General features: G+C 40.3%; 1 protein-coding gene across 1 annotated transcript; it reads right to left on the bottom strand.

The window, feature by feature from the left end:
• Window positions 1–1087: 1087 nt before the first annotated feature.
• Window positions 1088–10194, bottom strand: LOC139467988 (high affinity choline transporter 1-like). The gene is made up of 8 exons (XM_071249621.1): window positions 10029–10194; window positions 8546–8653; window positions 7506–7661; window positions 7072–7220; window positions 5977–6123; window positions 4649–4778; window positions 1838–2055; window positions 1088–1621 (listed from the first exon to the last, which is right to left on the bottom strand). Exons 1-8 carry the CDS (start codon window positions 10192–10194, stop codon window positions 1088–1090), a joined length of 1608 nt encoding a protein of 535 aa, XP_071105722.1.
• Between the last annotated feature and the right edge of the window lie 4421 nt (window positions 10195–14615).

Here is a 14615-nt window from a genome sequence, read left to right as displayed (position 1 = left end):
AGTGTAACACGGGTGGCTACTGTAGGAATGGTAAGCATGGAGTGAGTGAGTGAGTGAGTGAGTGATTGAGTGAGGGAGGGAGGGAGGGAGGGAGGTTTAACGCCGCTTTTAACATTATTTATTAACGTTATATCGCGGCGTGTCAGCTTAATGTGGGAGGAAAGCTCGAGGTGATGCAGGTCTCAGACGTTTACCACTTCGGTGAAACCCACGAGCACGGGTATGGTGCTGACAAACCTAGAAACCTAGAAACCTAATCGGGGCGAACCGGGATTCGAACCCACACTCATAGGTTTCTGTCGTGCCCAAAGGACAGCAACTCTGCACAGCGAATCGACGTGCCTTAGACGACTGGGCCACCCTTGCACCCGGTAAGCATGTAGAAGAGGAACGGGATGTGCCTGACTTCAGGAGACCACCAATGAAACCGCATCTCTCATATGTGAATCAGATACATCCGGGCAGAGTTAGACCGTCAACATGGAAGTAACGTATCCGACTATACAGCCACGTGGAACTATATGTGATTGACTGTTTCTTTGAGAACATTACAGTGTTTATCAATATACATGTATGCCAGGATCTTTCATAAAGCAGTTTGACATTGCTACTCTTGCCGAAACTTGAGTTAGCGACCTTGGCTTTACTACGTGTGTACCGGGGTATAAATATATCAATTTAAATGATATAAAATCTCCTGTAAAAGGAGCCCTTCTGGGGGTGTTGTTGCGATTATTTAGCGTTTTGAATCCATATTAACTGATTTGAAGGGGTTTGGTGATGTGTCTATTGTAGAGGGAGATGACTTCAACGCAAAACACCGGCGATGGCTGAATTAAAAACAGCATTGCTCATGTATTGGACTTGAAGACATTGTATTTCTATGAAATATTCACAAAACAGTACCTACAAGAGCAATTTGTAATGCAATTTAAGGACAATGAAAGATGTCTAAATAATCAGACACAATAATGTCAATGAATCAATATGTTTTGAGTGTTATAAAAGATACCTGTTTTCGCGGATCAATGACGTTCTGTTACCTTCTCCCAGACAGCATTAAGGCACTCTGCTTACAACGAATGTTTCATAAGATGTCTGTGTCTGATTTTCCATCAGCTATCAAAGCCTGATTCTGGCGGATAATATCTATCTTGTTCAGTTTTTGAAGTCGGAGAGTCTCTACATTTTGAGTGAAGTATTTTAATACATCGTACTTTTCTGTTATCCATCCTCTCTTGAATGCTGTCTCGGTTAGAAATGAAACCAGAACAATTGCCAGGAAACTGACAGCCATGATGCAAGTTCTGAAGGGAAACAGTTGCCCTTCTTCCTCGCTGTAGAGCGGTAATTGGATCAAAACAGGCATTTGTAAAAGATTCTCGCCACAGAGAAGACGTAGACCGATAGAGAGGAAGAAGCCGACTAGACTTCCATAGGTGTTGGAAATCTTCACGAAGAGGACGCAGGTCAGTTGGGGGAAGAGAATGACGTACATGAGATCACCAGACATGACATAGAGGCCGTAAACTGTGGTGGAGGTAATAGCAAGAACAGTACCAAGGCCTCCCGCTACCACCACCGTTAACCGTAGAACCCATATCAGCTCCTTGTCAGATGCCTGTAAGGTAGCAACAGAGGGGTTACAGTATCATGATCATTTTTCGTTTTATAATTCATTTTTGCTACAAACTTGGTTTTCTCGAACACACTATTTTCACACTATTTGATACAGTAGTGATTCATAAACACATGCTTGTGATATCGTCGGAATCGTATAATGGACAATGGAGATGTTTCTTATGATCATGGAAATGGTTTCCATCCTGATATTCACCTGAGTCCGGAAGAGTCCCTTGTACCAGTTGTTGGCGAAAATGGAAGCAGTGGAGAGAGTGGTGGAGTCGGCAGATGACATGGCAGCAGCAGAGATGGCAGCGAGACCGATGACAGCTACGGGGAGTGGACACATGTACTGGAGCACCAGGGGCAGAATATATGGAAGCTGATCAGGGGTCAGAGGTACCTCATTCGGGTACGCGGTTTGATTCCAATCTGAAATATTTTTTACATGATTTGTTTTGGTTGTTTGATGTTTAACGCCACACTCAGTAATATTCCAGGTGCACTGTAAATAATCGAGTCGGGATCGACAATCCCGTGACTGACATCAATGAGCATCTGTCTACGTTGGTTGGTTGGTTTGTTGTTTTACGCCGCACTCAGTAATATTCCAGCTATATGACGGCGGTCTGTAAATAATCGAGTCAGGACCAGACAGTCCAGTGACTGATATCATGATGATCGATCCACGCAATTGGGATCAATGACATGCTCCAAACAAATCAGCGAGCCTGACAACCCGATCCCGTTAGTCACCTCTTACGGCAAGCAAGGTCGCCTTTCACGGCGAACATGGGTTTTTTTGAAGACCTATTCTACCCCGGATCTTCTATCTACGTAATTGGGATACGATGACCTGTATCAACCAAGCCTAACCACCCGATCCCGTTAGTCGCCTCTTTCGACAAGCATAGGTTGCTGAAGACTTTTTTTTATAAGAATGGTGTTGAGATATTGAAGAGGGCTTAAACAATCTGGATATAATCTGGAACAAATGAAGACAGAGAACAATATTGTATCACTTAACTAGGGTGTAGTTTTTGCGGTGGGTCGTGCCGAGGTCGGATGGGGAGCGAGCCTCGATTTACAGTTTTGCATCGCCTCGTAAGGTTCATCACATTCGTGACCCACATGATGTAAGTTTGGTTATCACCCTTGAGGAGGGCGCTAATTAATCAAAACACGTCATTTTGCAACAGTACATATATGTTTTAGATTAAGTAGAAACCTCGCTTCAAAGCAAGGCCATTTTATTCAGGCTTTATAATGTGGGCCTTTCTTTCCTTGTTTTTTCTGAAGGATGATACTGTACATTAAACCTTGATTATAGAGCCACTGACATTACCTCCACCACATGGGCTGTGTGGAGAAACACACATATTTTCACTAAAAGATTTCATCTAAATCTATTGTCGATAAGGGGATCATATTTAACATGATAGAATGTCATTGATATAAACACTCAATCATGTGGGTAAAGCGTTAGCTTGTCACGCCGAAGACCTGGGTTCTATTCCCGACATGGGTACAATGTGTGAAACCCATTTCTGGTGTCCGCCGCCGTGATGTTGCTGGAATATAGCTAAAAGCGGCGTAAAACCATACTCACTCACTCATACACGGCGCAAAGCTATTGTCTCTTTAAATATGCTGAACAGTTAGCATTTGCGCCAAGATAAATTATCCTTCTTTAACCTGCAAACTCGTCGACAACTATTGCTTGTTGTAAGAAACAACTGAAAAAATGATTGCTCAGGCTGAGAGATTCGAGTGCCTTTGTTCCTTTATGGCGAGGCACGTTGCTAATTAGTTCAGTCACTGGTAAGTCTGACCCAGACGCACTCGTATATAATTTGTTTGTTTGTTGTTTAACGCAGCACTCAGCAATATTCCAGCTATATGATGGCGGTCTGTAAATAATCGAGTGTGGACCAGACAATCCAGTGAATGACATCATGAGCATCGATCGACGCCTTCAGGATACGATGAAATGCATCAACCAAGTCAGCGAGCCTGACCACCCGATCCCGTCAGTCGCCTCTAACGACAAGCATAGTCGCCTTTACAGACAAGCATGGGTTACTGAAGACCTATTCTACCCCGAATCTTCACGGGTTAATCATATATAAAGAGATTATTATGTGACATACACATTTTACGAAACGAGTGTAAGAATTCTTGTACTTCCCGAGCGGTAATACTTGAATTCATACACGAGTTTTGTAAAATCAGTGGGACACACATACGAGGGTAATAGTTTCTTTAATATTTCTTAATACGTTTAAGCTACCCTTTAGAAAAGTTCACCGATCACGCCTGCCGTCTCCGAAAACCACAATTGTCGAATGACGTCAACTATCATCAGTTATAATGACGTATCTAGCATACAATCCGACGACGTAACACTGCCGTCGGGATGACGTACACAATACACTGATGCGCATGAAGTGATATTTGCACCAGTGCACATACGATTTGTATGAGTATGAACTCGGTTATTGCTATCCCTATGGGCAATAAAGGCCGTTATGATATATATACTCACGCCGGATTTATTCATACCATCTAGTACCAGGTTATATAATAAGTTTTGAGTTGAATAAATGTTGAACATTTATTCGCTAGCGCCACTTTAAATGTTATTAACGTTTTTGATGTTCTAATTCATTTGCATGTGTTTTTATAAATATGCTGAGACCTTGTGCTGATACAACCCAAATTTCTTCGGGATAATACAGTGTTATCTATCTTACCTTATCATGTACATCTGGACTACAGTGTATAACAAGACACAAACTGATACAAATGCATTACGAACCGTGTACGTATGATCTCCTAACCATCATTATTGATTTAAAGCCAATGTTCATGTTTGTCAGTGTTTGGATAGTTTGGCCTACCTCTTCCCTAAATATGTATCTTCCTTCCAAAACACACAAAGTTTGAGCCATGGAGCTCTTTGTTTAGTGACCATCTTTGACTCTATGCTACTGTTCGTGTTTGTCATTGTGTGCGTAGTTCTGACCTGCCGCTGCCCCTGCCACTCCGATGATGGCAGGAGGTACCGCGAACAGCAGACACAAGACGGCGGATATCATCAAGGAGTTCCGAGCAATTTCAGGGGTCCGACAAGCCAACACTCGTTGATAAAAGGGCTGAAACAGAACATTAAACACTCGTTGATAAAAGATCTGGAACAGTAAGTTAAACACACGTTGATAAAAGATCTGGAACAGTACGTTTAACACACGTTGATAAAAGGGCTGAAACAGAACGTTAAACACACGTTGATAAAAGGGTTGTAACAGTACGTTAAACACACGCTGATAAAAGATCTGAAACAGTACGTTAAACACACGTTGATTAAAGATCTGGAACAGTACGTTTAACACACGTTGATAAAAGGGCTGAAACAGTACGTTAAACACACGCTGATAAAAGGGCTGTAACAGTACGTTAAACACACGTTGATTAAAGAGCTGGAACAGTACGTAAAACACACGCTGATAAAAGGGCTGATTATTCGCATTATTGTGTGAAGTTAGTTGCTTAGATATATACGAAAGCCTAATGGTGCCCCTTTGGTACCATAATTGTATTTTTTTTAAATAAAACTTGAACGTTTTGGAATAAACTTGAAATAACGAGAAAATAATCAAAGTAGTAAGTGAGTGAGTATGGTTTTACGTTTTAACTACTACACAACCAAAACGCCCAAATGATCGAAATAACGAGAAAAAAACTCGAAATTTCGAGTAAATAATAGAAAAAACGAGGAAAAAGACTCGCAATTTCGAGTTTTTAAATAACGAAAAAATAATCGAAATGTATAGTAAATAATTGAAATAATGAGAAAATAATCGAAGTAACGAAAGCAAACTCGAAATTTCGAGGTTTTGAAATAAAGTTGAAATAACGAGAAAATAATCTAAATTTCGAGGTTTTTTTAAAATACTTGAAATAACGATGATACGAGAAAAAAACCTCGAAATTTAGTTTTGTATTAACGAGAAAATAATGGAAATTTGAGGTGTTTGAAACAAATTTGAAATAACGAGAACATAATAGAAGTAACGAGAAAATAATCGAAGTAACGAGAAAATAATCTATAGAAATAACGAGAATTTCTGATTTGAAAAAAATATGGTACCAAAGTGGCATCATTAGGCTTTCGCAGTTACATGAATTGAGAAAGTCGTGACTGCTATTGTTGTGCTATCCTTATCCTTGAATGCTGATTCAGAGAGGGCGGTGTGTTACGAGAAGTATTATTTGGATTCGGTTTGAGTGAGACTGACTGAACTAATTTGATAAGGTTATAAAGTATTGCTCTGTTTTTGAAGCATTCGTTACCTGCCACGGTATCCCTCCCATTATGAGCAATCCGTACAGGTCAAGGTAGTTGGCTATATTGTTGACGGGCACCTGTCCTACCCATTTACTTCCAAGTTCATTCAGGTCCACTGCAGTGTGTTGCAAGGCAAACGGAAACGCAATGACCTGTATAAAGTATCATACATGTATTATACAAATTATGATCACCAAAATGAAGAAGTGAGGCGAAATGGGGTTTACCATCGCGTGTGTCCTTGTTTTAAGTCCTTGTTTTATCCCCTTAATGCCGGGTACAAGGCAGGGTAATTAAATATAATTATAATTTGATTTAAAACTTTTAAAATGAAAACAAAAATATGTTGGTACAACAGACAGCCTGAGCGTTAGATATTGAGGACACACCATTTAAGAATTGTCTTTCACTTTGTGTGAGTTTATTGGAGTATGAACCTTCATAGAGTGAGGGCCAAACTGTTACGAACGTCAAACTCTCTGACATTTTTCAATGTATACTGAAATACTGAGTTCAAGATTAATTGGTCTAAATGATCAGAAAGAACGCTTCTGTCTGTATTCGTGCTAGGGAATTCCCAGGGTTTTCCCCAGAAATGTGGATGTAGTCCGTCAGTGTTTACGTCATTTCAAGAACACGGTCACGTGAAAAAAACGTATGAACGTCAAACTGAGTCGTTCATACACTTATGAACGACAATTTCGCGGTCATGTGACCGACCTCTCGTCCAGTGGAAAAGCTGTTCTTACGACATTGATTGAACAAAATGTAAATATTACTTGTTTGTTTTTATGTTGTTTACCGCCGCAATATTCCAGCTATATGACGGCGGTCTGTCAATAATCGAGTCTGGACCAGATAATCCAGTTATTGATATCATGAGCATCGACCCACACACATTTGGGATACGATGACATGCATCATCGTACTTAGCGAGCCTGACCACCCGACCCCGTTAGTCGCCTCCTACGACAAGCATGGGTTGCTGAAGACCAATTCTTACCCGGATCTTCCCGGGTCGTAAATAATACTGCAGGACGAGAAAAATGTACGCCTAGCATAAGGTCATACTTTGAGAATAATTCGTTTAATATCCTTACCAGCCCTATCCCAATAAAGGCGAGCTGGACAACATCGGTATAAGCAACGGAACGCAGACCACCCAGGAATGTATAGATGACAGCAATGCAGGCGGATACAACAATAGACGTGGTCTTGTCCAGATCCATGATAATTGACATAGTTGACCCTGGTCATAACAAAAGTCTGATGAAAATATTTTAGCACTAAACATAAAAAGCTTAGCATCTTAATTTAAGATGTTTATTATGTGATAACTGGCTTATTTTGCATCACCGTTCCCATGGAGTTTTTTTATGCTGTCAATCACTGGTTAGCATAGCTAGGACTCGATTATGTAAAGGCCATCGAAAGTGGCTAGCTGGAATATGACTGACTGTGAGGTGAAGCAGCTTCCATTCTCCCATTAAGTAACCATGACATGGACTCAGTGTGGGCAACCTGTAAACTATACCTAGAGCCGAAAGAATTGCTGCCGTCCAGAAGATGTCCCCCACGAATTCAGGGATACACATGAGAGCCCCTGCCTTGGCCCCATATTTCTCCTGGAAGGGATCGTACATTGTAACGTATCCAGCTCGTCGCATCTTTGGACCGTAGAACCATCCGCCTAGGCGAAGAGGGATCAAAGAATTAAAGGACAGCTTTCTGTTAACAAAAAGTGCCATTTGGCCATATTGACGTCATTTTCAATAGATTTAAATGTTGGTATGCGTTTTTCGCTTCCATCATGTTTGAACTCGTTGAAGAGGTCTATGCGAGTAGGTATATCACACCAACACTTACGGTTTAATGCAGTGTAAAGCCTTCGTCATCTTAACCAGGGAATTTAAACTGGTTAAACGGATTTCTCAGTTGTCAAAGGCGCCGGAATTTGCTGTGCAGACTTGCGTTCGCCCAGGGAGCGGAAGGTCCGGGGTTCGATCCCCGGCCGCGTCATACCAAAATACGTAAAAAGATGGTACTTGGTGTTACCTTCTCTGGCGCTCGGCATTAAAGGACTAAAACTGGTCGGCTCGGAGTCAGTAAAGTGTGTCTGAGTGGGGTATTCATGTGGCATGGTATCTCAGTATGCTGGCATATTAAATCGGCATCAGTCCGCATTAGTACAAGCAGCCACACACACACACACACACACACACACACACACACGTGCATGCACGTCGCTATATAAGTGCAATAATCTTGGACGCGACGTTAAACCCCATTTCACCTCACCTTTTACATCATGATGGCATAAGTGAATACTGTTCCAAAACGGCGTTAAACCCAACTGAACAGTTTGGGGCTTATTGATTTCATGAATGCTTACATTCCAGTGAATTATTCGTTATGGATTGGGCATAAGAGGAAGTCATATTTTGATGGTATTTACGGTAGAAACGTCAGAACCAAATAGATGGGGAGCATTCATCATGTTCGTACATCTGAAGGTTGAAAACATTAAATAGCCTCGGCAAGGAGTTTTGATGGTTTGTGGAAAATCTTAATTACCAATAAAAAGACCGATGCAGTAGCCAATTGGCGCCTGTGCCCACAGAACTCCGCTGGAGGCGACTATTTCAGCCGTACCGTTTACATAAGCTCCTCCAACGTTGGTTGCTGTAAAACCAACAATATTTTGTAATAAATAAAGTAATACATTGACCTACAAATTCACCTGAACGAATTTACTTATAGGGCCCAACGCATCTTGACGTGACGGTTTCTTCAATGTTTCCACATGACAATTACCATGACGGACATTAGACAGTGAAAGTGTGTTGTGAATGTGAATTTCAAATAGGTCACAATAACTCCAGAGCGTTTGCTCGAGACACCACTTGTCCCACGACTTAAAGGAATGAAGAGGTGATAACATAAATATATATACGTATATAGAGAATGTGCCAATAACTAGCAGATTTTTCAGATCAGCGTGTCATAACAAACTATGACTTTCAAAAAGTCCGTGTCAATGGAACGATCAGCAGAACTATATTTGCCTCTAGCTATTTGCACTAATTATTTCTGTAGTTGGTTGTCAGGGGTATCATGTGCTCTCTTTGTGCTGTGAACTGGCTACCTGACGTCACGTCACATTTGCGCGAGATACAACTTACGTGACCGCTTAAAGTAGAGACGAGGTCATAAAATGTATAGTGAGTGAGTGAGTATGGTTTTACGCCGCTTTTAGCAATATTCCAGCAATATCACGGCGGGGGACACCACAAATGGGTTTCACACATTGTACCCATGTCGGGAATCGAACCCGGATCTTCGGTGTGACGAGCGAACGCTTTAACCACTAGGCTACCCGACCGCCCCCATAAAATGTATAGAAGCATATAGTTGAAGAAGAGATGGTGCCAATTCGCAGAACTATATTTGCTTCTACACCTGACCGTCAGTCTCACTCTTCACAATCTATTTCAATAGTTGTTAGATACGAGGGCTGGTGAAAATTGTTTTAAAAAAGTGAACCAGTCAAAGTAGTCAAAAGACTAACTAACTATATTGATTTGCTTCATCGCCTGAGAGATTCTATCAAAGAAGTGCTGACTGCTGGCCTGCTCTTTCTTCATGATAACGCCTCTTCTCACACCTCTCGACTTGCAAGGGCTGCTGTACGACATTGTTGGTTCGAGGAGCTTCCTCAACCTACATACTAACCAGACCTGGCACCAAGTGATTTTTCCACCTGTTTCCTAAACTGAAAGAACACCTTCGTGGAAAGCGCTATGAGGACAATGATTACCTCACAGCTGCAGTGAATGTGTTTTTCAGGATGGCGTCAGGAAATTTCTTCCTGACTGGAATTGAAAAACTTCACTATCGATATGAGAAGTGTATTGAAAATTATGTTGAAAAATATAATAAAAAACACTCTCACAATTGTTGGTTTTCTTTGTTAGACTAAGATCTTTTGACCAGCCCTCGTATGGTAATAAGATTATCTTTGTAAACTGGCTGTATGTTTGCCTTGCCGATTTCATACCTGTTAAAGAAAACAAAGATACGAGGAATCCCATCTGTCGATTGGCTAAAAAGATTTCATCTGCGCTTTTTGATTTGGTGGTTCTCCGTCCTGCGTAGATGCCGATGGCGAGGATGAGGATGTAGAAGATTACGACGACAACGATACCAGGTATGTTGACAGCCATGGCGGAGAACCTTCAACGAATAACGGGTAATACTATGCGTTAACAAACATTAACGGTGGAATGTAAAATAAAATTTGTCACGTAGTTACAAAAAATATATCATGAGCATTTTTATTAAAATGAAATGTAATACACCGTGTAACGGTGATGCATGACTCACAAGGTAAGAAGATATTTCAAACTTATTCTCGGTCACGGACATACAATTCCCCATACTGGAGGGGTGGATTTGGAGGAGGGTAGGGTTTTTTGTTAGGGATAGAATGTTTTTCGAAATGTTTTTCCATATCAAAATATAGTTATGATGGGAAAAAATCAATTTGCGTCCATATCATTTAACACTAGTTTTCTTGTTTTTGTTATTTTACGCTTGACCAGACAACCCATTGATTGATATTACAAGCAATGATCTACAACATCTGGGTATGACAACCAATCAGTCATGTTACCCAATCCAGTTTTGTCGCCTCTTAGGTTGCTTGGGATCTATTCTAACCCGAAATCCCAACATTTTACGTCAGAGGCGTCTAACGGGATCGGGTGGTCAAGGTCGCTTAATTGGTTGTTGCATGTAATCGTATCCCAATTGCATAGATCGGTGCGCGTGATGTCAGTCACTGGATTGTCTGGTCCAGACTCGATTATTTACAGACCGCCGTCATATAACTGGAATACTGCTAGTGTGGTCTAAAACAACAAACAAACAAATATTACATTTTTCTTGTACTGAATTCTTGTATTTTGGTACACTTGAAGCAGATTTATGGGCATCACTTTAGTAACAATCAGTAAGCAGTTTACTTCGTGGAAATTATACCTGAGGCAAATATTATTATTTTCAATATTTGATGGAACAAATACATTTTTAGTCCAGCCCTCTCGCAGTAGTCGGTCCATCTCTAGTATTTGGCTGCATAAACTGTTCTTACTTTTCAGTTTTAAACTGCATTTAGCACACGGATCGATCGTGCGTTCAACCTTCCAAATTATTGAACTACCAGTACTTTGCACTCAAACAGCGGCGAAAGGCATCATTATCTTTCGACGTTGCACACATACTATATTATCCGCGTTCAAGATTTGGAAATGCACGCATTAGAAGCCTATGTCCCTTTTAATGCAGCTGAAAGGAATTTTTTTCTGCCTCAAAGAAAGTAATATATACATTACAGGAACATTTTCAAATAGATTATCATCACATGCAAAGTCTAACAATACCTGTGGACTGAACGTCCTCCTCTTCCGTTGACCAAGGAGATCTCCCATGTAAGGATCAGTGTGAGGTCAACCCACACACGTGACAAAACTCAAAGGTTAAGATTTACATATCATGTATGAGGACAACGATTACCTCACAGCTGCCGTGAATGTGTTTTTCTGGATGGCGACAGAAAACTTCTTCCTGACTTGAATTGTCCGACTGAACAGAGCAATTGCACAATGATCAAACAACACACATATTTTACAGATTCTTTAAGGCGATCAAACATGTTAAAGGAAAGAGTTACTTGAATCCCTATCGATTGACTAAAAGGATTGCATTCGCATTATTTGATTGAGTGTTTCTTCATCCTGCATAGATCCTGATGGCGAGAAGGATGATGAAGACGGTAACCACGACAATGATCCCAGATATGCTGACAGTCATGGTGGAGAGCCATGTATTTTAGTATTATATTCAGACTGTTATTCAAGACTGTTTTTCTCTGGCGTTGACGATTTGAATTTTAATCCTCTGGTAATGTGGTTTAAAAAAGAAGAAGTCCAACCTGGGGACCATAATTATAAAAAGCATTTTAACTCATCCAAACAGGGTTACATGAAGTACAGTGTATCTGTAGTATTCTGAAATGAGGAACCAGGTTTGAGAAATTTAAATACCTATAAAATGGCCGATGCAGTAGCCAATTGGTGCTTGAGCCCATAGAACCCCACTGGTTGCAACTATTTCAGCCGTACCGTTTACGTATGCTCCACCCACGTTGGTTGCTGTAAAAGTAATACTTTGTCTTGTGTTACAAGGACATCAGAACATACTGTCGTAGGGTGCTAGGTACAGTTTTCATTTATATCCCCAACTGAGGCAGTGTATTCCGTAACTACAGATGACAATTACCATCAGGGGCACGAGACATCTGATGTTCTGGTGAAGGTTTCTTCAAGAGGTTTTCATTTGAAACTGGTCGGGTTACATACGATATATTAGTTTGATGGCCACGTTTAGTAGTGAAGTCGTCAAAACTCAAGAATAAGTAACGAAGAAGATACCAACATAGTCACATTCGTGGCAAATGTGACTATTTCAAAAGTCATAAATTGTGGTAGTCTACCATATGTTCTTTTTGTGTACTTGCTACCTAACGTACGTTCATAATAACAATAATAACATTCAAATTAGACCTTAACCCACCTGTCAAAGAAAACAAAGATACCAGGAATCCCATCTGTCGATTGGCTAAAAAGATTTCATCTGCGCTATTTGATTGGGTGGTTCTCTGCCCTGCGTAGATGCCGATGGCGAGGATGAGGATGTAGAAGATTAAGACGACAACGATACCTTCAACATGGAGAGGGTGCAGGAGCAATCGTATTGACGGAGGAGGTATGTATAGTGAGTATGGTTTTAAACTGCTTTTAGCAATATTCCAGCAATATCACGGCGGGGGACACCAGAAATGGCATGTATAGTGTTTAGGTTCTATTTATTCATTATTTGGACAATACGCGATATTGGACGAAAAACTAGACTAGGGCATCAATACGACGAACAAAGACACCAAACGACGCACTTCCAGCTCGACAAGTGAAAACAAGGTACAAGACATAACAAGACTTCCGGTTAACGACACTATTCACCTAACAACTAATGAACATTACACGAACTTCTGCTGAACACTACATGATGTCACATGGAATTGTAAACATTACGGAAATAAAGTTTGTTGCAGACGTCAATAATATGTGTTTAGTTTCAACACTAAAAGCATGGTTTGCGAAAATGTATCTTTTGTCGTTTATGTGAAATGTATGCGGTTACCAACCAGGTTCGAAAATTGAAAACTATTGTCGGAAAGTAGTTTTCAATTGCATTTTAGCATATACACGTTTATTGTCTCGCGACAAAGCATTCGAAAATACACATGCTTGAAGCCTACACGCCGTAAAAAGATACCTATCCATGCCTGTGCCTTCACAACAGTACAAGTTGAGAAACGGCTTTCACGCCTGTTTTCTTGTTGTTTAAAAATATATGATGCCTGTATAATAAATGATGGTATGATTCTTATATGATGTCACACATTATATTCATCGTAGAGAAACATTTGGCAACCACGCACTTGGGAGCAGGTGTCTTTATAATTCATATCTTACATGCCTTCTATATACCCCTGAGGGAAAACTTACACATTGGATGTCAACGAAGGTCTATGTCATTCAGTGTGAAATGGGCGTTGTAAAAGCTTAGTTTATAAAACAATCAAAGCATTTTCCTGTAACTTTGACAGTCGGTAAATGACTAATTCAATTCCGGTCATATGGGATGGTTATGTCAATTATCAGTGTACCTATCAATGTACCTATTTAGCGTATTCACTAAAAACTGACTCGTAAAGAGTTTCATTTTGGAAGTATTTTCAGTGTGAGATGTAAACTGCATAATTGCTACACATGATAAGTTTGCGATAAATTACAAAATGTTCTCACGTAAGCTTGGGTGAAATGGAAGATCAAAGTCAATCTCTGTGAATTGGGTGTCGAAAACCTCGTTTACTTAATAACCTGAGTTTTCTTATTGGAATATGTCGAAACTTAGTATACAAGATCTGAAGGGAGATGGAGGCGTGGACACTTCTGTTTTAAGTGTAACTACTGAACTGTACATGTCATTTCCTAAACACGGAAGTGCTTTTAAGGATAGCTAGAGGCAAAGGACAACGTTTTACCCCCTCAGACAACATTAATATTCGAAGATAATTATGAATGTACACGTCTAGTGGTTACATCACCTAATGCGGTAAAATAAACGGTTCATGGTACATATATTTGAGCAGGAAAAGGTGGGGAAGGATCCTCTGTGAAATCATTCATGTAATGCAAACACCTTTTAGTTAATCTTTTGTAGACAAAGCACAAGTGACGATCATTGCATTGTGCTTTAAACGAAATTATTGCCTGCAATTTAGGTGAGAAAAACTTAAAATGAAACAAGGCAAGATATTCACTCTTTGGCTTAACGTGTCTAATATTTCTGTTAATCCATGATACACATTCAGTTCATTTGACATGTTTCCTTGCTTATCACAAACAAATAGCTTATCGGAGTGAATGAAGATATATAGGTTCTTATTTCATTTGTACGAGGTAAATTACGTAGATCAAGGGTGAATACAACGAAATCATTATTTGTCGACAAGAACCTG

Source organism: Haliotis cracherodii, unplaced genomic scaffold (genome assembly GCF_022045235.1).
Source record: "Haliotis cracherodii isolate W230 unplaced genomic scaffold, xgHalCrac1.p SCAF_2, whole genome shotgun sequence".
Classification (NCBI taxonomy): domain Eukaryota; kingdom Metazoa; phylum Mollusca; class Gastropoda; order Lepetellida; family Haliotidae; genus Haliotis; species Haliotis cracherodii.
Note: the sequence above shows the minus strand (reverse complement) of the source record. Positions and strands in the feature narration are given on the sequence as shown.